This window comes from Sphaerodactylus townsendi, unplaced genomic scaffold (genome assembly GCF_021028975.2).
Source record: "Sphaerodactylus townsendi isolate TG3544 unplaced genomic scaffold, MPM_Stown_v2.3 scaffold_149, whole genome shotgun sequence".
In the NCBI taxonomy this organism is placed as follows: Eukaryota; Metazoa; Chordata; class Lepidosauria; order Squamata; family Sphaerodactylidae; genus Sphaerodactylus; species Sphaerodactylus townsendi.
Window position 1 is genome coordinate 2,663 of NW_025950057.1, and position 16,870 is coordinate 19,532.

Sequence of the window (16,870 nt, forward strand, 5' to 3'; positions counted from 1 at the left end):
CATTTTCAGAGGATCTGATAGTGGGAATGGAAAGCAAATGGAGTATATATACTGTGAGGTCAAAAGGTGAGGCCCTCTGAATAGAGTAGCCTGGTATGTGAGTCACAAAGAAGTCTGTAGCCTGGGAGTAACAATGAAGATAGCAAGGTCAATAGGTGAATGCATCTGAATAGAAGTATCCTGGACTTTGTTTCCTTGGTTGCTATTGTCTATAGTTGTCCTGTGTTTGTGTGGAGCTGAGGAATTAGAGTGAAGAGAATGCTGCTAGAACACGGCCATACAGCCCGGAAACCACACAGCACCCCAAGTAGAGACTGTTCGAAGAATTTTTAAATTCCTTACTGGGCATGTGTAATGCTGGTACAAGTGATACCATCCAGGGAGGCTTTAAAGTATTTCATCTCCCAAGGAGGAATATCACCTGTCACTTCCTCCCGAGGGATTCTGAAGCCCACCTCAATTGACCACCTGAGAAGCTGTCGGAATGGTGAGCCGGCTCTGATACCCAACCAAAGATCTGAACATTTAAACAAGTCTTTTGTATAGGAGACCAACTGGTGTATTGGGGGGGGGGGGGAGATTCTCCAGGAGCAAGAGGTGTCATCACTGACAATGTGATTACATCACTTCTGGTATGCACCGGAAGTGACATCATCGCGTCCCCAGTGTTGCTCTGGTATTAGGGTAAAAACTTTATGGTTAAAAAAAAAGGCTTTTACCATAGAGTTTTGCTGAAATATCAGAGTGTCTTCATGACATGATGATGTCGTAGTGTATATACTGGGAGTGACATTGTCACATTACTGGTGACAGTGGCCTAAGTCTACTTTCCTTGCCAGTAAGTCTCCCACCAAGGAGCTAGTTGGCAGTGGCGGGTCAGGTTGGGGGATCTCCCATCTCTGGGAAGGGGGGCTAGCACCCCCACCTTTGTAATTATGCTGGGCAAGGCCTGCTTGGAATAGGAAGTTTTGCAAGGCATACCTCTGACTGTATCAGAACACAGGGACTCAGACAATAAAATACACTGAACAGCCTAGGGCTCAATCTCAGAGCATTATGGGTTAGGTATTGGCTCCCTGCTGGTCAAAGGAGAGCACTACAGGCCATATAGAGACCTGGTCTGGAAATAAGAGTCAACCGGGTGCTAGGAGGGTTAGAGAGATAAGCAGACCCGCTGATTTCCCTCAGTCTGGGCACTTGGTTCCTGGAAGAAGTTGCCCAGCCCTCTTCTTGCATCATCAAAGCCTCTGAGATATCCTCAGCCTTGGCACCTGCACAGAGGGAGACTGGCAAACATCTCCATTGTGGGGGACTTCTAACAACAGATGAAAGAAACATTTCTGTTGTGGGTTATATATACACATATAAAACCAATACTACTTCGAGACCACGAGAGGGATAGGTAGCCCCCAAAGGTCGTTGCAAGGTCTACCTTTCTACGATATTCTGTTCAACTTAATCCACAGTCAAGTCTCTGGCGTGACCACTTCACATTTGATCACTGCTGTGAGCATAATTGCTGCCGGTGACCTACAAGCAATGTTCTTGGCTCTCCTGCTTCCACTAGGCAGCCAGAGACACTTCTGTGAGCACTGGACTTCCGGCAGTTTCTCTTCCAACATCACAATGGACTCCATTTTAACACCCGTCCTTCCATCGATGAGTTTGGCTCTCTATTTGGCAGCTCCAAAGAAACATTACCGGGGGGGGGGGGGGGCTGACAAAATGGTGGCTAACTTCCTTCATTTTGTTCTTTGGCGGCTGGTCAAACTCACGAGGGCTTCACGAGGAAGCTACACAAGTGAGACAACCCTACGGTGGCCACAAGGCAGTTCATCCTAGTGCAAGCATCATCATCTCAGTTCCCCAAATCCCTCCATCTCAAAGACTCATCAGTCTCCACAGCCAAGATGGCCGTTAAGTGCGGCTTAGGAAAAGGCAAGATGGCCGCCTCTTGTTCAATAAGGCTTGACTGGCAACAATGCAGCATGTCTGGAAGTGAGCCGATGAGGCTGAATTTACACGGACATATGTTTGTTTGTTTTACTTGGCTCACCCCCACAGTTATTGTGTGGACCTTTGGCTTTTGCCCCACCTCACGCAGGGAGGCCTAACTAAAGGCTGAAGTTCACAAAAGAGTGCCTCAGAATTTCTTCCGCCGTGGGCCTCCGCTTCTCTTCCACAAAGATTATCTTGAGGAAATTGCGGCAGCAGTCCGAGACACCATCGGGAAGCTGAGGTTTCGTGGGCTGTGTTGCGATCTTGAAAATGGCGGCCATAGCCTCGAATTCCGCCCAGGGTGGCTTCTCAGTCAGCATCTCTACCACAGTGCAGCCCACGCTCCTGAGGTAGAAGAGGGACGGGGGGAAACCAATTAGGAAAATTCGTGCCTCAGTCACAATTCTTTACAACAGCTTCTAGGTTGCTTTTCAGAATACTAAATGCCTTACTTCAATATTGTGGGAAATCTCCACTGACTGAAGGAATTTCTGCTACTAGAGCAAGACCTCTTTCCAGTGGTGGGATGCAGCCTATTCGCACCTATTCGGTAGAACCGGTTACTAAAATTTTCTCAGTTCGGAGAACCGGTTATTAATGATTAACTCCACTAGGGACAAGGGGGTAATCTCTGTCCCTGGGTACAACAAATCTCGTCAAGTGGGAGATGCAAAATCTCCCCCTGCGGCCCCCCATGGCACCCCCCCATGTGTGTATGAACTGTATGAAATAATACAATATATAGTAATTCTATTTTTTTTGTTCATTGGTATAAAGGTTGGGAAAGTATTATAGGTAAAGATTTTTAATTTTCTTTTTTCCCCTTGAAATTTATATTGGAAAGAGAGGAGTTTAAACTACTCTTTTAGATTTTGGATCTCTCCCTCTGCTAGTTTTCTATCAAGTGGAATAGATAAAGTAGTTATAGGAATCTGAAGGGGAAGTAGAAAGTAGGGAGGGAGGGAAATATGGGAAGGAGGGAGGCAATATAGGATGTTTTAGTGGGGGGATTGAAAGAGATAGACAATTAGATATGTTTATAATATGTTAACAATTGTAAACAGTTTTGGTGTCTCTACTTACTTATGTTATTATTTAAAATCAATCAATATAATTATATAAAAAAGAAATGATACACTACCTTTCGGTATATTGCTTTTTAATACGTTAAACAGTCATTAGTTGAATCTAGAGGTGGGGTGAAGGGGAACTGCACCTGGGGCGCGCGTGCCCTGCGTTCTTGCCACAGCCCCGCCCAGGAATGCCCCACCCCTTGAATGCCTGGCCACGCCCCCGTCGTGCCCCGCCCAGTCCCACTGCGCTACGCCACTGTTTGAATCCCACCACCATCGGAACCTGTTACTAAAATTTTTGAATCCCATCACTGCCTCTTTCCCTCCCCATTTTGGCTTGCAACCATATAGGGGGCAGGTTGTTTCTTCACAGTTCAAAGAGTTTGAAGATGTTTGAGCCAAAGACCCTCAGAAGACCTGCTCTTCATTAACAGAATCCCATGTAACTCTGGAGAAAAAAATTGCTATTTTGATCTTTATGCCAATAAAGGTTATGAAACGAAATGAAACTCTGAAGAAACCCCAAAGATTAATGTCTTGCCACTTCAATAATTATTGTGTTGTTCATTCAATCAACAATTGGAAACATTCCTAGTGCATACAGTGTAGAAGTTGGGCCTTCTGACTTCTTCCAACCTAAGACATCCATTTTTGGGACTGGCATCTTACCAAATGTCGGCCTTCCTTCCGTATCCTTCCCCGCTGATCACCTCAGGGCTCATCCAGTACGGAGTCCCTGTGACGGACTTCATCCCTGTTCCAGACATGCAGATTGTCTGAATCCGTTTGCTGGCACCAAAATCTCCTAGTTTCACATTCCCAGAAGAATCCCTCAAAATGTTGGCACCTAAGGAGGAGTGAAAAGCCCAGAAGAGATCAGTGCAATCCCTGAGGCTGGTATATTCCAACAGCAAGATATTATCTGGCCTCTAGAAATTGAGGAGTGGGGAAAATATATGCCTCCCACAGAGACACTCTAGGAATGGGGGGATCAGTTTCCAAAGAAAGGGGTGTATTTGCTCCCTCTGTGGCCCCTGAGAATGGTTTAGAAGCAGAGGTGGGATCCAGCAGGTTGTCACCAGTTCCCGAGAGTGGGTTACTAATTATTTGTGTGTGCCGAGAGGGGGTTACTAATTGGGTCTGCTTTTCCATTAGAAATTCCATTAGGTCAAAAAATCATAAAGTCCTGTTGTTTCCTATGTGGCTGGTTAGCGAAGGTAGAAAACGGGATAATTCTCTCTGTTGGGCTGTTTTAAAAACATGTTTTAGAAATATGGTAAAGTTCCTTGTGTAAGGAAAGTATCCTTCTTTTGATTTCAAGATACAAAATTAAGTATTTGAAAGTATCAAATATTTGACAGGCAGTCAATTAGAGGAGAAGTAGTTGTTTCTGTTGGCAGTAGACGATAGGTCTTGCTATAATGAGTTTAAATTATGGACAGAAAGATACCAGCTGGAAATTAGGAACTTTTTTTTTTCAGTAAGAGTTTTTTACAGTAACAGAGAAATTATTAATGCCCCGCCCCCGGAATGCCTGGCCATGCCCCCGTTGTGCCCCGCCCAGCCCCATTGGCGCTACGCCACTGTTTGAATCCCACCACCATGGGAACCTGTTACTAAAATTTTTGGATCCCACCACTGTTTAGAAGTCCAAAGGCATACGAAATCTGGCCATGCCAGCACAGGTTGATGGGAATTGTAGACCATGAACATCTGAAGCGCCAGCGTTGGACACCCCTGGACTATAATATAGTTGACTCTTTTCACTTGGCTGTTAGAATGTCTGTCAACATTCCATGACATTAAAGCAGCTGTTACTGGCCTAACAGGGGTAAAGCTTAGCCAATGGCTGCTGGAAATATTTCTTTTGTACTAGTGGGTTGTTGTTGTTTTTTGCTTAGTGGGTTTCAATAGGTCCTCCCAAACTGCTTCCAGGTTCCATAAAGGCTGAGCACCTTGATGCTGGTAGGGCCACAACTGCTAAAGATGCTCCATGCAGGTAGAAGTTCCCCTTCTGATCTCCACCTACCTTTAATATCTCTGTGTACAATCATATTGCTATGCAGGTAGAAAACTCCTTGGAGGATCTGTCTGGTGTACCTCCGGGTGACGTTCTCCGTCAGAGCCCCGTACGCTTTCAGCTGGTCTTTGATGGAGCCCTAAATGGGTGGGATAAGAAGGCCTCATTATCTGACCAAGACAGACACTCCAGCGACACCTACTTTAACTTTATGCAAGAGAGCACTGCATGATCGGCTGCCAGATTAGAGGACTCTTGGAGGGGAGTCATTCCTGCATCCACTTGGAGGAGAGGGGAGAAAATTCTGGGCTGGCTCACACATACGATTATGTGCACACCTCGTCTGGCCTGGCTTGCATTAAGGACTCGTTTTTACAAGCTGGAACTTTCCATTGGGAATACATATCATGTACAGTCCCACCGCAATATGGGGAAAGGGCCACTTACCCCTGGCATGTATTCCACAAAGATGGACAGTTTCCTCTCCTCGGGGTCTCGCAAGCAGCCGTAATACTGGACTATCCGCTCATGGCGGAGGGTTTTCAACAGCTGGATCTCACATTCTAAGGCGTTCACTTCCTGTGACAAGGTAGAAACAACCAAGGAGGAATGAGAAGGGGTTTTTTAACAATGCTGGCTGCCGGAGGGTGTACTGTACAGCCAGATTCAGAACAAACAAAAGCCAAATCTCCTTGGGACCGAGATCATTGTAACCCTGAGCCCACTGAAGAACAAAGCACGAGTAAATGCAGTTTCTCCTGGAAGTAAGGATGGATTTGTGGATTCTTTTTGTCCCGGCTGAAAACCCCAACAGAGATCCATCGATCAACACAGGTCCAGCTCATACATGCAGAGGCATGAAGCTCTCTGCCTAATTGCAGCTGACAGCCATTTTCAACGGAGAAGTCACTCAGAGGAAACATTGCACTGGGTTGCTTCCATGTTGCCAACAAAATCTGCCTGTGAAAATGTGTCGATCCCAAAAGGCTCGTGAGCCCCAATTCGAAAGGTCAAGCAGAAGTCGATTCTCATTGGCTCCTCTGTCTGTCTTTCCTTATCCGGCCCCTGCATTTTGCTCCAGATTATATGTCGGGGTCCGTTTCTCCAGATGGACTATATCCAGTCATCCCCCCCGCCAGCATTGGCGTTGGCAGGGGATGATGGGATCTGTAGTCCATAACATCTGGAGGGCTGCGAGTTTGACACCTGTGCTCCAGACCGTTCTGAGACCTCCCTCCATGAAATGGAAGAAGGAATCACAACAGAGGTTGCTAAGCAACCATACACCTTGCCAGTTCATTTCCTGCCCAAATCTAAAAGTTGCAGGAATAGGAATATTCCTGTCACGCTGAAGGGACTTTTGAGCACACAAAGCATTTTCCAGTTCTTAAACTCTTTATCCTCAAAGAGTATTCCCCATTCTGATGTAATGAGTAGAGTAATAGTCTAGAGTTGCAGGAGCGGTTCTTTATAATTCCAGATGTTATAATTCACAATTCCCATCATCCATTTCGCCAGGGGCTGATGGGAATTGTGGTCCAACATCTGAGTGCCAAAGGTCAGCCAAATTCACCGAACGCAGTGTTGGGAAGTCTCGGCAGCAAACAAGTTCACTCTGCCAAGGAAAACTCAATGGATGACTCCAATTATTGCTTTGCCTCAACCTATGGTATACTTGAAGGATAAAAAGGGGAAGAGAAACAACATATGCTGCTCAGATTTTAAAAATGCAGATTTAGCACCAATCACCTGTGACCATGAGATTTGCCTAAAGTCACTAGGGGTTTTCCTGAGGAGTGACCTTACAGATGTTGGATCATACTTCATCAGCCCCCGCTGTCAACTGGCCATGCTGGCAGGGGCTGATGGGAATTGTTGTCCACAACATCTGGAGTGCCAAAGGTTCGCCACCACTGCCCTAGGAGACGGTTTCCAGCACCTTCCATGTAACAAGAAAAGCATGTAATAAACCTGGAGTTTGAACCAATCCAGAGAAAGTAAAGTACAGTTGCCTAGCAATTAGTGGGAGGGTTGGGGGCTGAGTTATGGCGGGCATGTGGCATTGGCAATGTTGATATCACAACTTTACTTCCAGAAGTAACAATGAGAGTTACTTCTGGGAGAAGTAACAACTGGAAATGACAATGGGAAGGTCTAGGAACCACTGGCAACTCTACGGTTTTATGATAGAGTTTCCAGCAATTCCTAGAGCTACCTACTGTCAGTTCTGGCTGTGCCTGGAAGGGACAAACCAAAACAGAGACCAGCAATGTTTTGCAATGTGATGATTGTGAGAGGCCTCCCACTAGCTCAAAGTGATGTTTTAAAAGCACCCTGCAATCGCTATTTGCATGGTGAGGATGTTTGCACTCCATGGGCATCGGAGATGCACGGTTTTGCCCAGGCCATTCATACTCACTTTGCTCGTCTCTTGGCTGTCGGGGTCAAAGGGCACCTGCTTCACTGAGAGTTCCCGGCCAGTGTCCACATCGTAGCAAAGATAAACCTCTCCAAAGGCCCCCCGGCCCAGCAGCTTTCCCAGCCTCCAGTTCACTGGGGCCTGCAGCGCTAAGTGAGGCGAAACCAGCATGTGAAGAAGTGGCGAGTTTGGATTTACATCCCCCCTTCTCTCCTGCAGGAGACCTGGGGCTAACAATCTCTGCCCTTCCCCACAACAAACACCCCAGAGGTGGTGGTGGGCTGAGAGAGCTCCGAGAAGCTGTGACTCACCCAAGGTCACCCAGCTGGCATGTGTGGGAGTGCGCAGGCTAATCTGAATTCCCCAGATAAGCCTCCACAGCTCAGGTGGCAGAGCGGAGAATCAAATCCGGTTCCTCCAGATTAGATACACTGGTGCCTTAACCCTCTAATGCCCACTGCTGCTCCTTCAAATTGCTGCTAACTCTGCCCCTTTCCCCAGGAGATTCTTCACAAACCACAGAATACCGGCGCTCATTTCCAAGTTTCTAGCCCTCATTGAAAAGCTCCTAATTGATAGTCTGCCTCCGTCACAGGGACTCGGCCGATAACTCAGATTCAGTCAGCACACTCAACAAAATGGGACATCCAGCATCGCAGAAGCGATTTGAGCTGGGACTTGCATCCCAGATCAAGAATGTCAAACATGTAGCCTGGAGGCGAAATCTGTCCCCTTTAGAGGGATTAACAGGCCTGCATGCCAGCTGAGGCAAAATCACTCCCAATTCGGCCTGGCTTGACAAACCTGCTGGGTGTGAAGTGGCGGGGCGGGGGGGAGGAGAAGAAGAGTTTGGATTTATATCCCACCATTCTCTCCTGTAAGGAGACTCAAGGTGGCTTACCAGCTCTTTTCCCTTCCTCTCCCCCACAACAGACACCTTGTGAGGTAGCTGAGGCTGAGAGAGTTCAGAGAGAACTGTGACTAGCCCAAAGTTCACCCAGTAGGAATGTGGGAGTGCAGAAACACGTCTGGCTTACCAGATAGGCCTCTGACACTCAGGTGGAGGAGTGGGGAATCAAACCCCGTTCTCCAGATGATAGTTCACCTGCTTTTAATCACTACACCACACTGGCTCTCCAGGGGGAGAACAGGTTGCCTCGGCTGATAAGACTTTTCAAGGCAGTGACTCCACCCCTGCGGGTTTGCCAGCCCAGGCACCCCTCTCCCCTGTGCCATTCTGGGGCCAGCCGAGGAAGCCACCCCATCCCCCAGCCTGGCCCAACCTAGTCACTTTTCTGTTATATCCAGCCCTCATAACAAAATGAGTTTACACCTCGGACCTAGATTATTCTCACTGTTCTTGCTCTATACTGTATTGTCTGAATTCCAGTGGTGTTTCAGATAAGCCATGAACTGGCTATTTATCAGTTCTCTCGCCAGCATGGCCAAGTGGCTGACAAAGGCTTATGGGAATTGTAGTTCATGAACATCTGAGAGCCGCAGGTTGCAGACCCCGAACTACCCTGAACAAATTTCACAGATACCCCCGGCCCACCAGTTGTAGATCGGTGATCTGGCTTTCCACGCAGTTTAGATACAGCACTACAGGCAGCAAGAAATCAGCTCAGATCTGTTCCTCGATCTCCTCAACCCCCCCCCTTCTGCAGCAACCGGGAGACCACTTAATACTGTTTCTCGCCTTTAGAGACGAAGGGCCTTTGAAGTCTTGTCGCGAGCTAATGGCCACTCACTCTCGCGTCTCACATCTTCATACCGCAACGTGATGAGCTTGTTATCTCCGCTAGCTTCCGATCCGCTGGACGGCACGAAGCTGGAAAAAAGATTCTCCGGGACGAATCTCGGGAAGGTCCTAATGGCCTTTGAGAGTGACGAAGGATGAGAGAGGAATTATAGGCGATCGGTGGCACAACCTTGCTCTGCACGGTTCTTCCCTAGATACACATCTCTTCGATCTCAACATGCACTGTGTCGGGAGGAACCCTACCGTTTGAGCTTTGCTAATACAGCTCTTCTGAGTCCAGTTCCAATAGATCATCTGTATCCCATATACCCGTCCCTCTGCGCCTTTTACCTACACTAACACTCGTGGTTTTCAAATAGTCTTACCGGCTACCATAGTCCCTATGTAATTTGGGAGAGGGTGTGATAGTTGTTCAAAGGTCCTCCCCGTGATTCGTCACAAAATGGGATATCGTAAATCTGGTAAGATAAAACAAACACGAATTATATATTAGCATCAATTTAAGAAAAATCTTGGTCTTACCACATTGCTCCCCGATTTCTCGTATAATCCGGCTTTTGTATTGTAATTATTGTGGTTTTATCATAGTTGTTCATCACTTCCAGAGTTCCTTCGGGATGGGCGGTATACAAGACTAATTATAAAATAAATAAATAAATTGCATCATATATTGTCAGAAACCATTCGAAGCATCGCGGATCTCACCTCGAAACCAACTTTATTGCACTGTTTATGTCTTTTACTAGTTCTGCATTATTCCTGTAATCTCTTTTAAAATTTTGGTCATCTGCTCAGTCCGAAAAGAGGGCTACAAAACAAAGTAAATGTTTTAGCAAACCAACTCAATATAGCATGAAAGCACTCAACACCAATTGGCATGTAGTCATGAAGTGATGGAGCTATGTCAAAGAGCATACTAACAGGGGGAAACCAGCCAGGGACTGAGGCCAGTGGTTTAATAATTGGCTAGCAAATATCTCCGCCACATTTGGCCAGACAAACAGTGGTACAAAGATTCCCGCCTTTCTTAAGCTGCCTCCTTTTTTTTGGATGGATGCAGGAGATTTTTACCAAAGCTCTTCCCTTTGGGGTGCTGTGTGGTTTCCCGGCTGTATGGCTTGTTCTAGCAGCATTCTTCCCCTGACGTTGATCTGTGGCTGGTATCTTCAGTGATCTGATAGGATGCCAGCCACAGATAACTATCAGATCCCTCTTGAAGATGCTGTGCCACAGATGCAGGTGAAACGCCAGGAGAGAATGCTGCTAGAACACGGCCAAACAGCCCGAAACCACACAGCACCCCAGTGATTCCGCCGAAAGCCTCTCGACAATACCTTCCTTTTTTTGTTTATCTGATGCCTTTGGGGTGATCAACTTAGCTCCATTATTTATCACCTATGTGTCTGCTGCTACTGCAACATGTTTCGGTGCAAACCATCTGGCATGCTTCCTAAGTAGAAAGTGGGGGATATAAATTCTATTAATAAATAAACAACTTTTAAAGGGCAGCAATTTAACATTGCAACCATAGGGGTCGCTATGAATCCACACGGGCTGGGTGCTGCAAATTCAGTTTACAGCTCGGTTTCCGAGAGCCCTGCATCGGCCCAAAAGATATTTTCTTCCTCTGGGCCTCTTGCCATGTATTCATTTTTAATAGTCGAGGTCATTCCATTGTAACCATGATGCACTTTCCATGATTTCACCCTCACTGCACATGTATGCTCACAGTAAACCATAGGCCAAAGGAAAAAATTCCTTTGTAATTCCCATGTAGGACTTTGCAGTCACATGAGGTACCCTGTGCGAAGGTTATTCTCTGACCCCTGCAAGTGAAGTTATGTAACGCCCACAGTGCCCAAACTCCACCTTTTTAGCATTTCTCAAAGGTGATGCCAATCACAAGATTTGTTGGCAAGACTTCCAGAGTTCAAACAGGGATGGAACTGAAGAATCCAACACCAAAAGTCTCCCAAGAGCCTCCGTGGAGGGGACTTCTTCTGGTCTATGACCACATTGTGTTTCCATTACCTAAACAATCCAGGCTGTCTTTGGTTTGGCTTGTCCCTCCTTGGGAGGGGTTTGCTAAAGGGCGTGGGCTGTGAGAGAGAAACGCTGTTAGAGTTCCACAGAAATATACTCCCAGCCTGTGTCCAGTTCTGGTCACTGCATCTCAAAAAGGATATTGAAGAGATAAAAAAAGTGCAGAGAAGGGCAACAAGGATGATTGAGGGACTGGAGCACCTTCCCTATGAGGAGAGGCTGCAGCGTTTGGGACTCTTTAGTTTGGAGAGGAGACTGCTGAGGGGGATATGATTGAAGTTTATAAAATTATGCATGGGGTAGAAAATGTTGACAGAGAGAAATTTTTCTCCTTTCTCACAATCCTAGAACTAGGGGCATTCAAGAAAATGCTGTAAAGAATTAGGACTAATAAAAGGAAACACTTCTTCACCTAACGCGGTGATTGGTGTTTGGAATAACATGCCACAGGAGTGTGGTGATGGCCACCAACCTGGATAGCTTTAAAAGGCTTGGACAGATTTATGGAGGAGAAGTCGCATTCATGGCTACCAATCTTGGATCCCTTGATCTGAGATTGCAAATGCCTTAACAGTCCAGGTGCTCTCGAGCAACAGCTGCAGAAGGCCATTGCTTTCACATCCTGCATGTGAGCTCCCAAAGGCACCTGGTGGGCCACTGCGAGTAGCAGAGAGCTGGACTAGATGGACTCTGGTCTGATCCAGCTGGCTTGTTCTTATGTTCTTATTCTTTTAATACAAATATTCTTTAAACACCCTGAATTTTAACTATAGCCCTTGCTTGAAATGGTGCCTCCTCCCATGTGACATGGACCGCTTTTTTGAGATTTTCATCCGGAGCCTTTCTGTGGGCCCCTTTACCTTTCTAGACTGAGCACCTAAGAACCAAAGAGCAGGTCTTGTCAGTGGGATGGAAGATTCAAGAGCTCCCTACCTTAAAATCAGTTCATCACCCCAGGGAAGACTTAAAAAAAAATTCTCCGGGTTTTTAACTGAACTGTTTTTGTGCCTTTTAAATGCCGACAAAATTTATTGTACATCAGCAAGAGCATAATTAAAATGCATGCTGGTAGATCTCAGGAGAGACACTGACTCCCCGCATTTAAGAAGAAATACAGGCTTGCTGGAAACGTGCAAAGAACTGGAAACAAAGCAAGAAAATTCTGCTCAGAAGTCGACATAATCCTTCCCAACCTCAATACTAAGCAAAAACCAAGCCTTATTAATCTTTCACTTTTCATTCACGTCCACTAGACTTTGACTTGATTCTCTGTTCATATTCTTGCCTGCGTTAGACCTAAGTGCTCCGCACAACCACTGGGATCGACGCGGTTTTGTACCAGCTTCGCCCATGTAGCGGTCAAATTTCCGACTCCAGTTGAGAACGACTACTTTGTCAGGGAACCATGCTCGAACTCAGCTCGATACCAGTAAAGTGCAGAATCTCTGGTGCCAGGAGTCCCCCATTCAGCCAATCACAGCTGAGTGTTTCGGGCATGCCTACAGCTGGCCAATCAAAAAACGCCACCTTTGTCCCTCCATTCCTGTGGCCGTTTTTTTTTAATAACGTGTGTGGGGATAGATGGAACATGGCCGTAGAACAGTAGCCAATTGGAACGGAGCGGCGAAGAGGCACAGGATGATTCCGCCCTCCGAGCTGGGATCAAGCTGGTTGCAGTGGGGAACAACAATGGCTTCGACCTAGGTCAGTACCCTTCTCAGGGAACTGGGTCAAACCTATTTTACTCATGTGCGAAATCGCCCTACAATGACTCCAGCCATTTTTTCAATCACGTTGGGGCTTCTGCTGTGGTCAGATGTGTACAGGAAATCACTGGATTTAATGTTAATTTCACAGGGCAGTTCGTCTCTGATCCAGGAGCCCTTCAAAGAACAATTAGATTTTTAGGGTATCAGCTTTTGATTTAATTTTGAAGTGCTGTTAAGGATTTTAGACCAATAGCACCTTCGAGACCAACAAGCTTTTCGGGGTGTAAGTTTTTGAGAGCTGAAGCTCCCTTCGCCAGATAAGAAAACGTTCGCTCTCGAAATTTACACCCCCCAAAACTTGTTGGTCTCTGAGGTGCTACCAGAATTGACTCTTCACTGTCATTCTGCGGACCAACGCAGCTACCCTCTGAAACTACCTGGACAGACTGATGAACATCAGATGGGGAGATTCAGATTAGAACTCCCGGTAAGATTAGCCCCCAACCCTTGAGATTTAATTAGGGAGAAGATCCCCCCCACCCCCGCTTTTGTTTTTAAAAAATAACCTTCCTTAAAGAGATTCTCCCCAGAAACGTTTCTGCTGCTTTATAGGAGCAAGGCGAAATCTATCCTGATTGCTGAGCTTTTGGGGTATAATATGTTTTTTTTCCTCCGGTTGCCCTCCCAGCGACAATCTGGCTGCCAAATGGTTTTTCGGTATCATGGGTTTTCATGAAAAAATGAGCTTAATTCCCCTGTTACATCTATGCCCACCCACATCTAGTGAAGGTAGGAAATCTGTAACCAGAGAAGACAATCAAAGCCCCAAGCCTTTCTCTCATCTCAGAGGGAGGAGGGAATTATTCATGCTGGCTGTTATTCAACGTCAGTAATGTCACACCACATGAAACGACGGTTTTCTGAGAGTTTAGAAAAAAGGAATGTCAACAAAGAACAGTGCTGAGGGAATTGAAACTTTTTCCTGCAAATGCTGATCTTAAATATGAGTGTGTCAAAATGAGGAGGCCCTAATACATATTACAAAAGGGCTCTATTGTACATTCTAGTGATAATTTCGAATGTTATGGCTTTTAATATAGAGTCTCACTGATTGTTAGCTGCCTTCGAGCCCAGGCTGAAAGAAAGATGGCATTAAAATAATAATAAGACTATATAGAAGAGAAGAAGAGTTTGGATTTATATCCCCCCTTTCTCTCCTGCAGGAGACTCAAAGGGGCTGACAATCTCCTTGCCCTTCCCCCCTCACAACAAACACCCTGTGAGGTGGGTGGGGCTGAGAGAGCTCCGAGAAGCTGTGACTAGCCCAAGGTCACCCAGCTGGCGTGTGTGGGAGTGCACAGGCTAATCTGAATTCCCCAGACAAGCCTCCACAGCTCAGGCGGCAGAGCTGGGAATCAAACCCGGTTCCTCCAGATTAGATACACGAGCTCTTAACCTCCTACGCCACTGCTGACCCTGGATATAAAGGGCATAGCAATGATGCTCACCAGGTGACCCTGGATCAAACATTGCCCAGCAGTTTAGCCTACCTTGCAGGGTTGTTATGAGGAAAAAATGGGATGAATTGGGAGAAGAAACAACCAAGTACCCTGATATTCTTGGAGGAAGGGCAGGGGAAGATATGTCATGAACAGATTTTTTAAAAAGATGTTGTTTATTTCATATTTTCATCCCCCTGGCTTACCTGTCTATGGATCTGTCCAAAGATTGACAACTTCCTGAGAGAGAGTCATCCGGGCTGATAAATGACTCCAGCACCTTATGAGAACGGGGTAAAAAAAAAGAGAAGATAATTAAGAAAAGACTCATTAAAAAAATCAGAAATCATTACAGCCCGTTTTGACAGCTAGAAGCACATCTGTGTTCTTAGACCCCTGCCAAAAACCCCTCAGAGTGACTTTTGACTCCCCTGTCACAATTTTAAAAAAGAGTTAAAGAACCCACCCTGTGTGTGGTCTTTCTACTCTAGAGACAGCCAATGTCTCTGCAACCACTAGGCCACTTTGTTTATTACCTTCACCCAATGGCATCTTGCGTGTAAAGTGCTGTAAAATCTCTGCTGATTTACTGCAGCTCCACAAGATTTTCAAGGCAAACAATTAAGCAGAGGTGGTTTGCCGCTGCCTTCCTCTGCAGAGCCTTCCTTGGTGGTAACCCATCCAAGATTTATGGCAACCCCAGCAAGGGGCTTTCAAGGCATGTGAGAAGCAGAGGTGGTTTGCCATTGCCTTCCTCTGCAGAGTTTTCCTTGGTGGCTTATATGTTTTGTCCATCTCACAGGTGGGAGGAGGGGTGAGGAACACTGGCATGCGTCTGGGTGGAGTTCATTTGCAGTTAAATTTTAATGTCTCTGGTTTTTGTTTTGGTGGCTTTTTTAGTACAGGTAGCCAGGTTTTGTTGATTTTTAGATTCTCTTCCTTTTTGGCCCTTTCCCCACTTACCTTAAGCCCCGCGCTACTCTCCTCAAGTAGCGCGGGGTCCAGCTGCACTCCCCACTTCAGGGGCGGCGAGAACGCAGCCTCCCCGACGTGCCTCTCTTGCGCCCCCTCGGCACGCGTAATTCCTGGCACTTTTTGAAATGGCGCCTTTTGATGACCCCGCGCAGAGCACGGGGTCGTGGGGAAGCCGGGGCACGCGCCGGGAATTGCGCGCGCTGGGAATTGCGTGCAGCAACCCTCGGACAAAGGTAAGTGGAGAAAGGGCCTTTATCGAAACTGTCCCAGTGTTTGTGGATTTCAACGGCTTCCCTGTATAGCCTGACACAGAAGCTGATGGGCATACCATGACATACCTCTGAAGATGCCAGCACAGATGCAAGCGAAACGTCAGGAGCAAAACCTACCAGACTGTGGCCACAAAGTCTGGAAAACCCACAATGTCCCATACTTTGTTTACTTCCATACAAAGAAACATTACACTTGTAACCGCCCACCTCAAGAATGAGCCGGTACAGTCAAGAAGGGCTGGCAGAGCATGCCTGAATTAGTTCCAAGTGTCCCTAGGGATAGACTTGCTTTGGATCACTGGGAAGCAGCTTAATCCAGCTGGAAAGAAGCTGGACACATCCCCTGTATGAAGGATCTGAGAAAATTAACTGGCCCAAGAAAAAGTACGAGGCTTATAGCCAGAAGTACCCAGTCGGGTCCTTCCATGGTTCCTGGCTGCATTCTCTACCCACTCACTCCTCCCTGGCAACACGTCTGCAATCTCCCCTAAGCCAAGCCCAAGCGGGGTCTGATTTTTGAGCTTCAGCCACCGCTGCTTACATTTGGGTCCATCGTTTCTGGAATGAACTCCCCTTCGCTGTTGATGCTGGTGTAGGAGCCCTGGCGAGCGATCTGCTGCTGCTCTTCGGGGACACTCCCAGGGGGCGGAGAACTCCGGCCTGTGTGCAGGGAGCCTGCAAGGGAGAGAGAGAGAGAGACGTTGCTGGGACAGAGTGCGAGAGATGCCAAGCGCAAGTCCTATGGGTGACAAAAAGAGACCGATTTTATGCAGGGAACAGCCATAGACTAGTGTCTGCAGGTGAAACAACTAGCAGCAGGTGGGGAAAGCACCCCAAATGATGAATGGAGGGATGCTGTTGGTTATGCTCTCTGGGAGGGTTTTATTGACAGTTTTAATGCTGGACGCCAAGTGGTTTATGTGGAACGCTGTAATTTTATGTTTGAATGATGTTATTTATATTAATTATTTGTTGCTGTTACCGTTTATATAATATTATTTTGTTGTTCACCGCCCAGAGCCCTCAGGGGATGGGGCAGTATGTGTGTGTGTGTGTGTGTGTGTGTGTGTGTGTGTGTGTGTGTGTGTGTGTGTGTGTGT

General features: G+C 46.7%; 1 protein-coding gene across 1 annotated transcript; it reads right to left on the minus strand.

Annotated features, from left to right (window-relative positions):
* Window positions 1-310: 310 nt before the first annotated feature.
* On the minus strand, window positions 311-16,445 carry LOC125424924 (mitogen-activated protein kinase kinase kinase 3-like; the record flags this gene model as incomplete). The annotated part of the gene is made up of 12 exons (XM_048482359.1): window positions 311-2,343; window positions 3,741-3,918; window positions 5,101-5,230; window positions 5,539-5,670; window positions 7,511-7,659; window positions 8,038-8,090; window positions 9,055-9,112; window positions 9,262-9,388; window positions 9,645-9,652; window positions 11,304-11,371; window positions 14,730-14,803; window positions 16,312-16,445. Coding segments are annotated over 12 exons (1,340 nt in total), but the record flags the coding sequence as incomplete, so codon positions are not given.
* Between the last annotated feature and the right edge of the window lie 425 nt (window positions 16,446-16,870).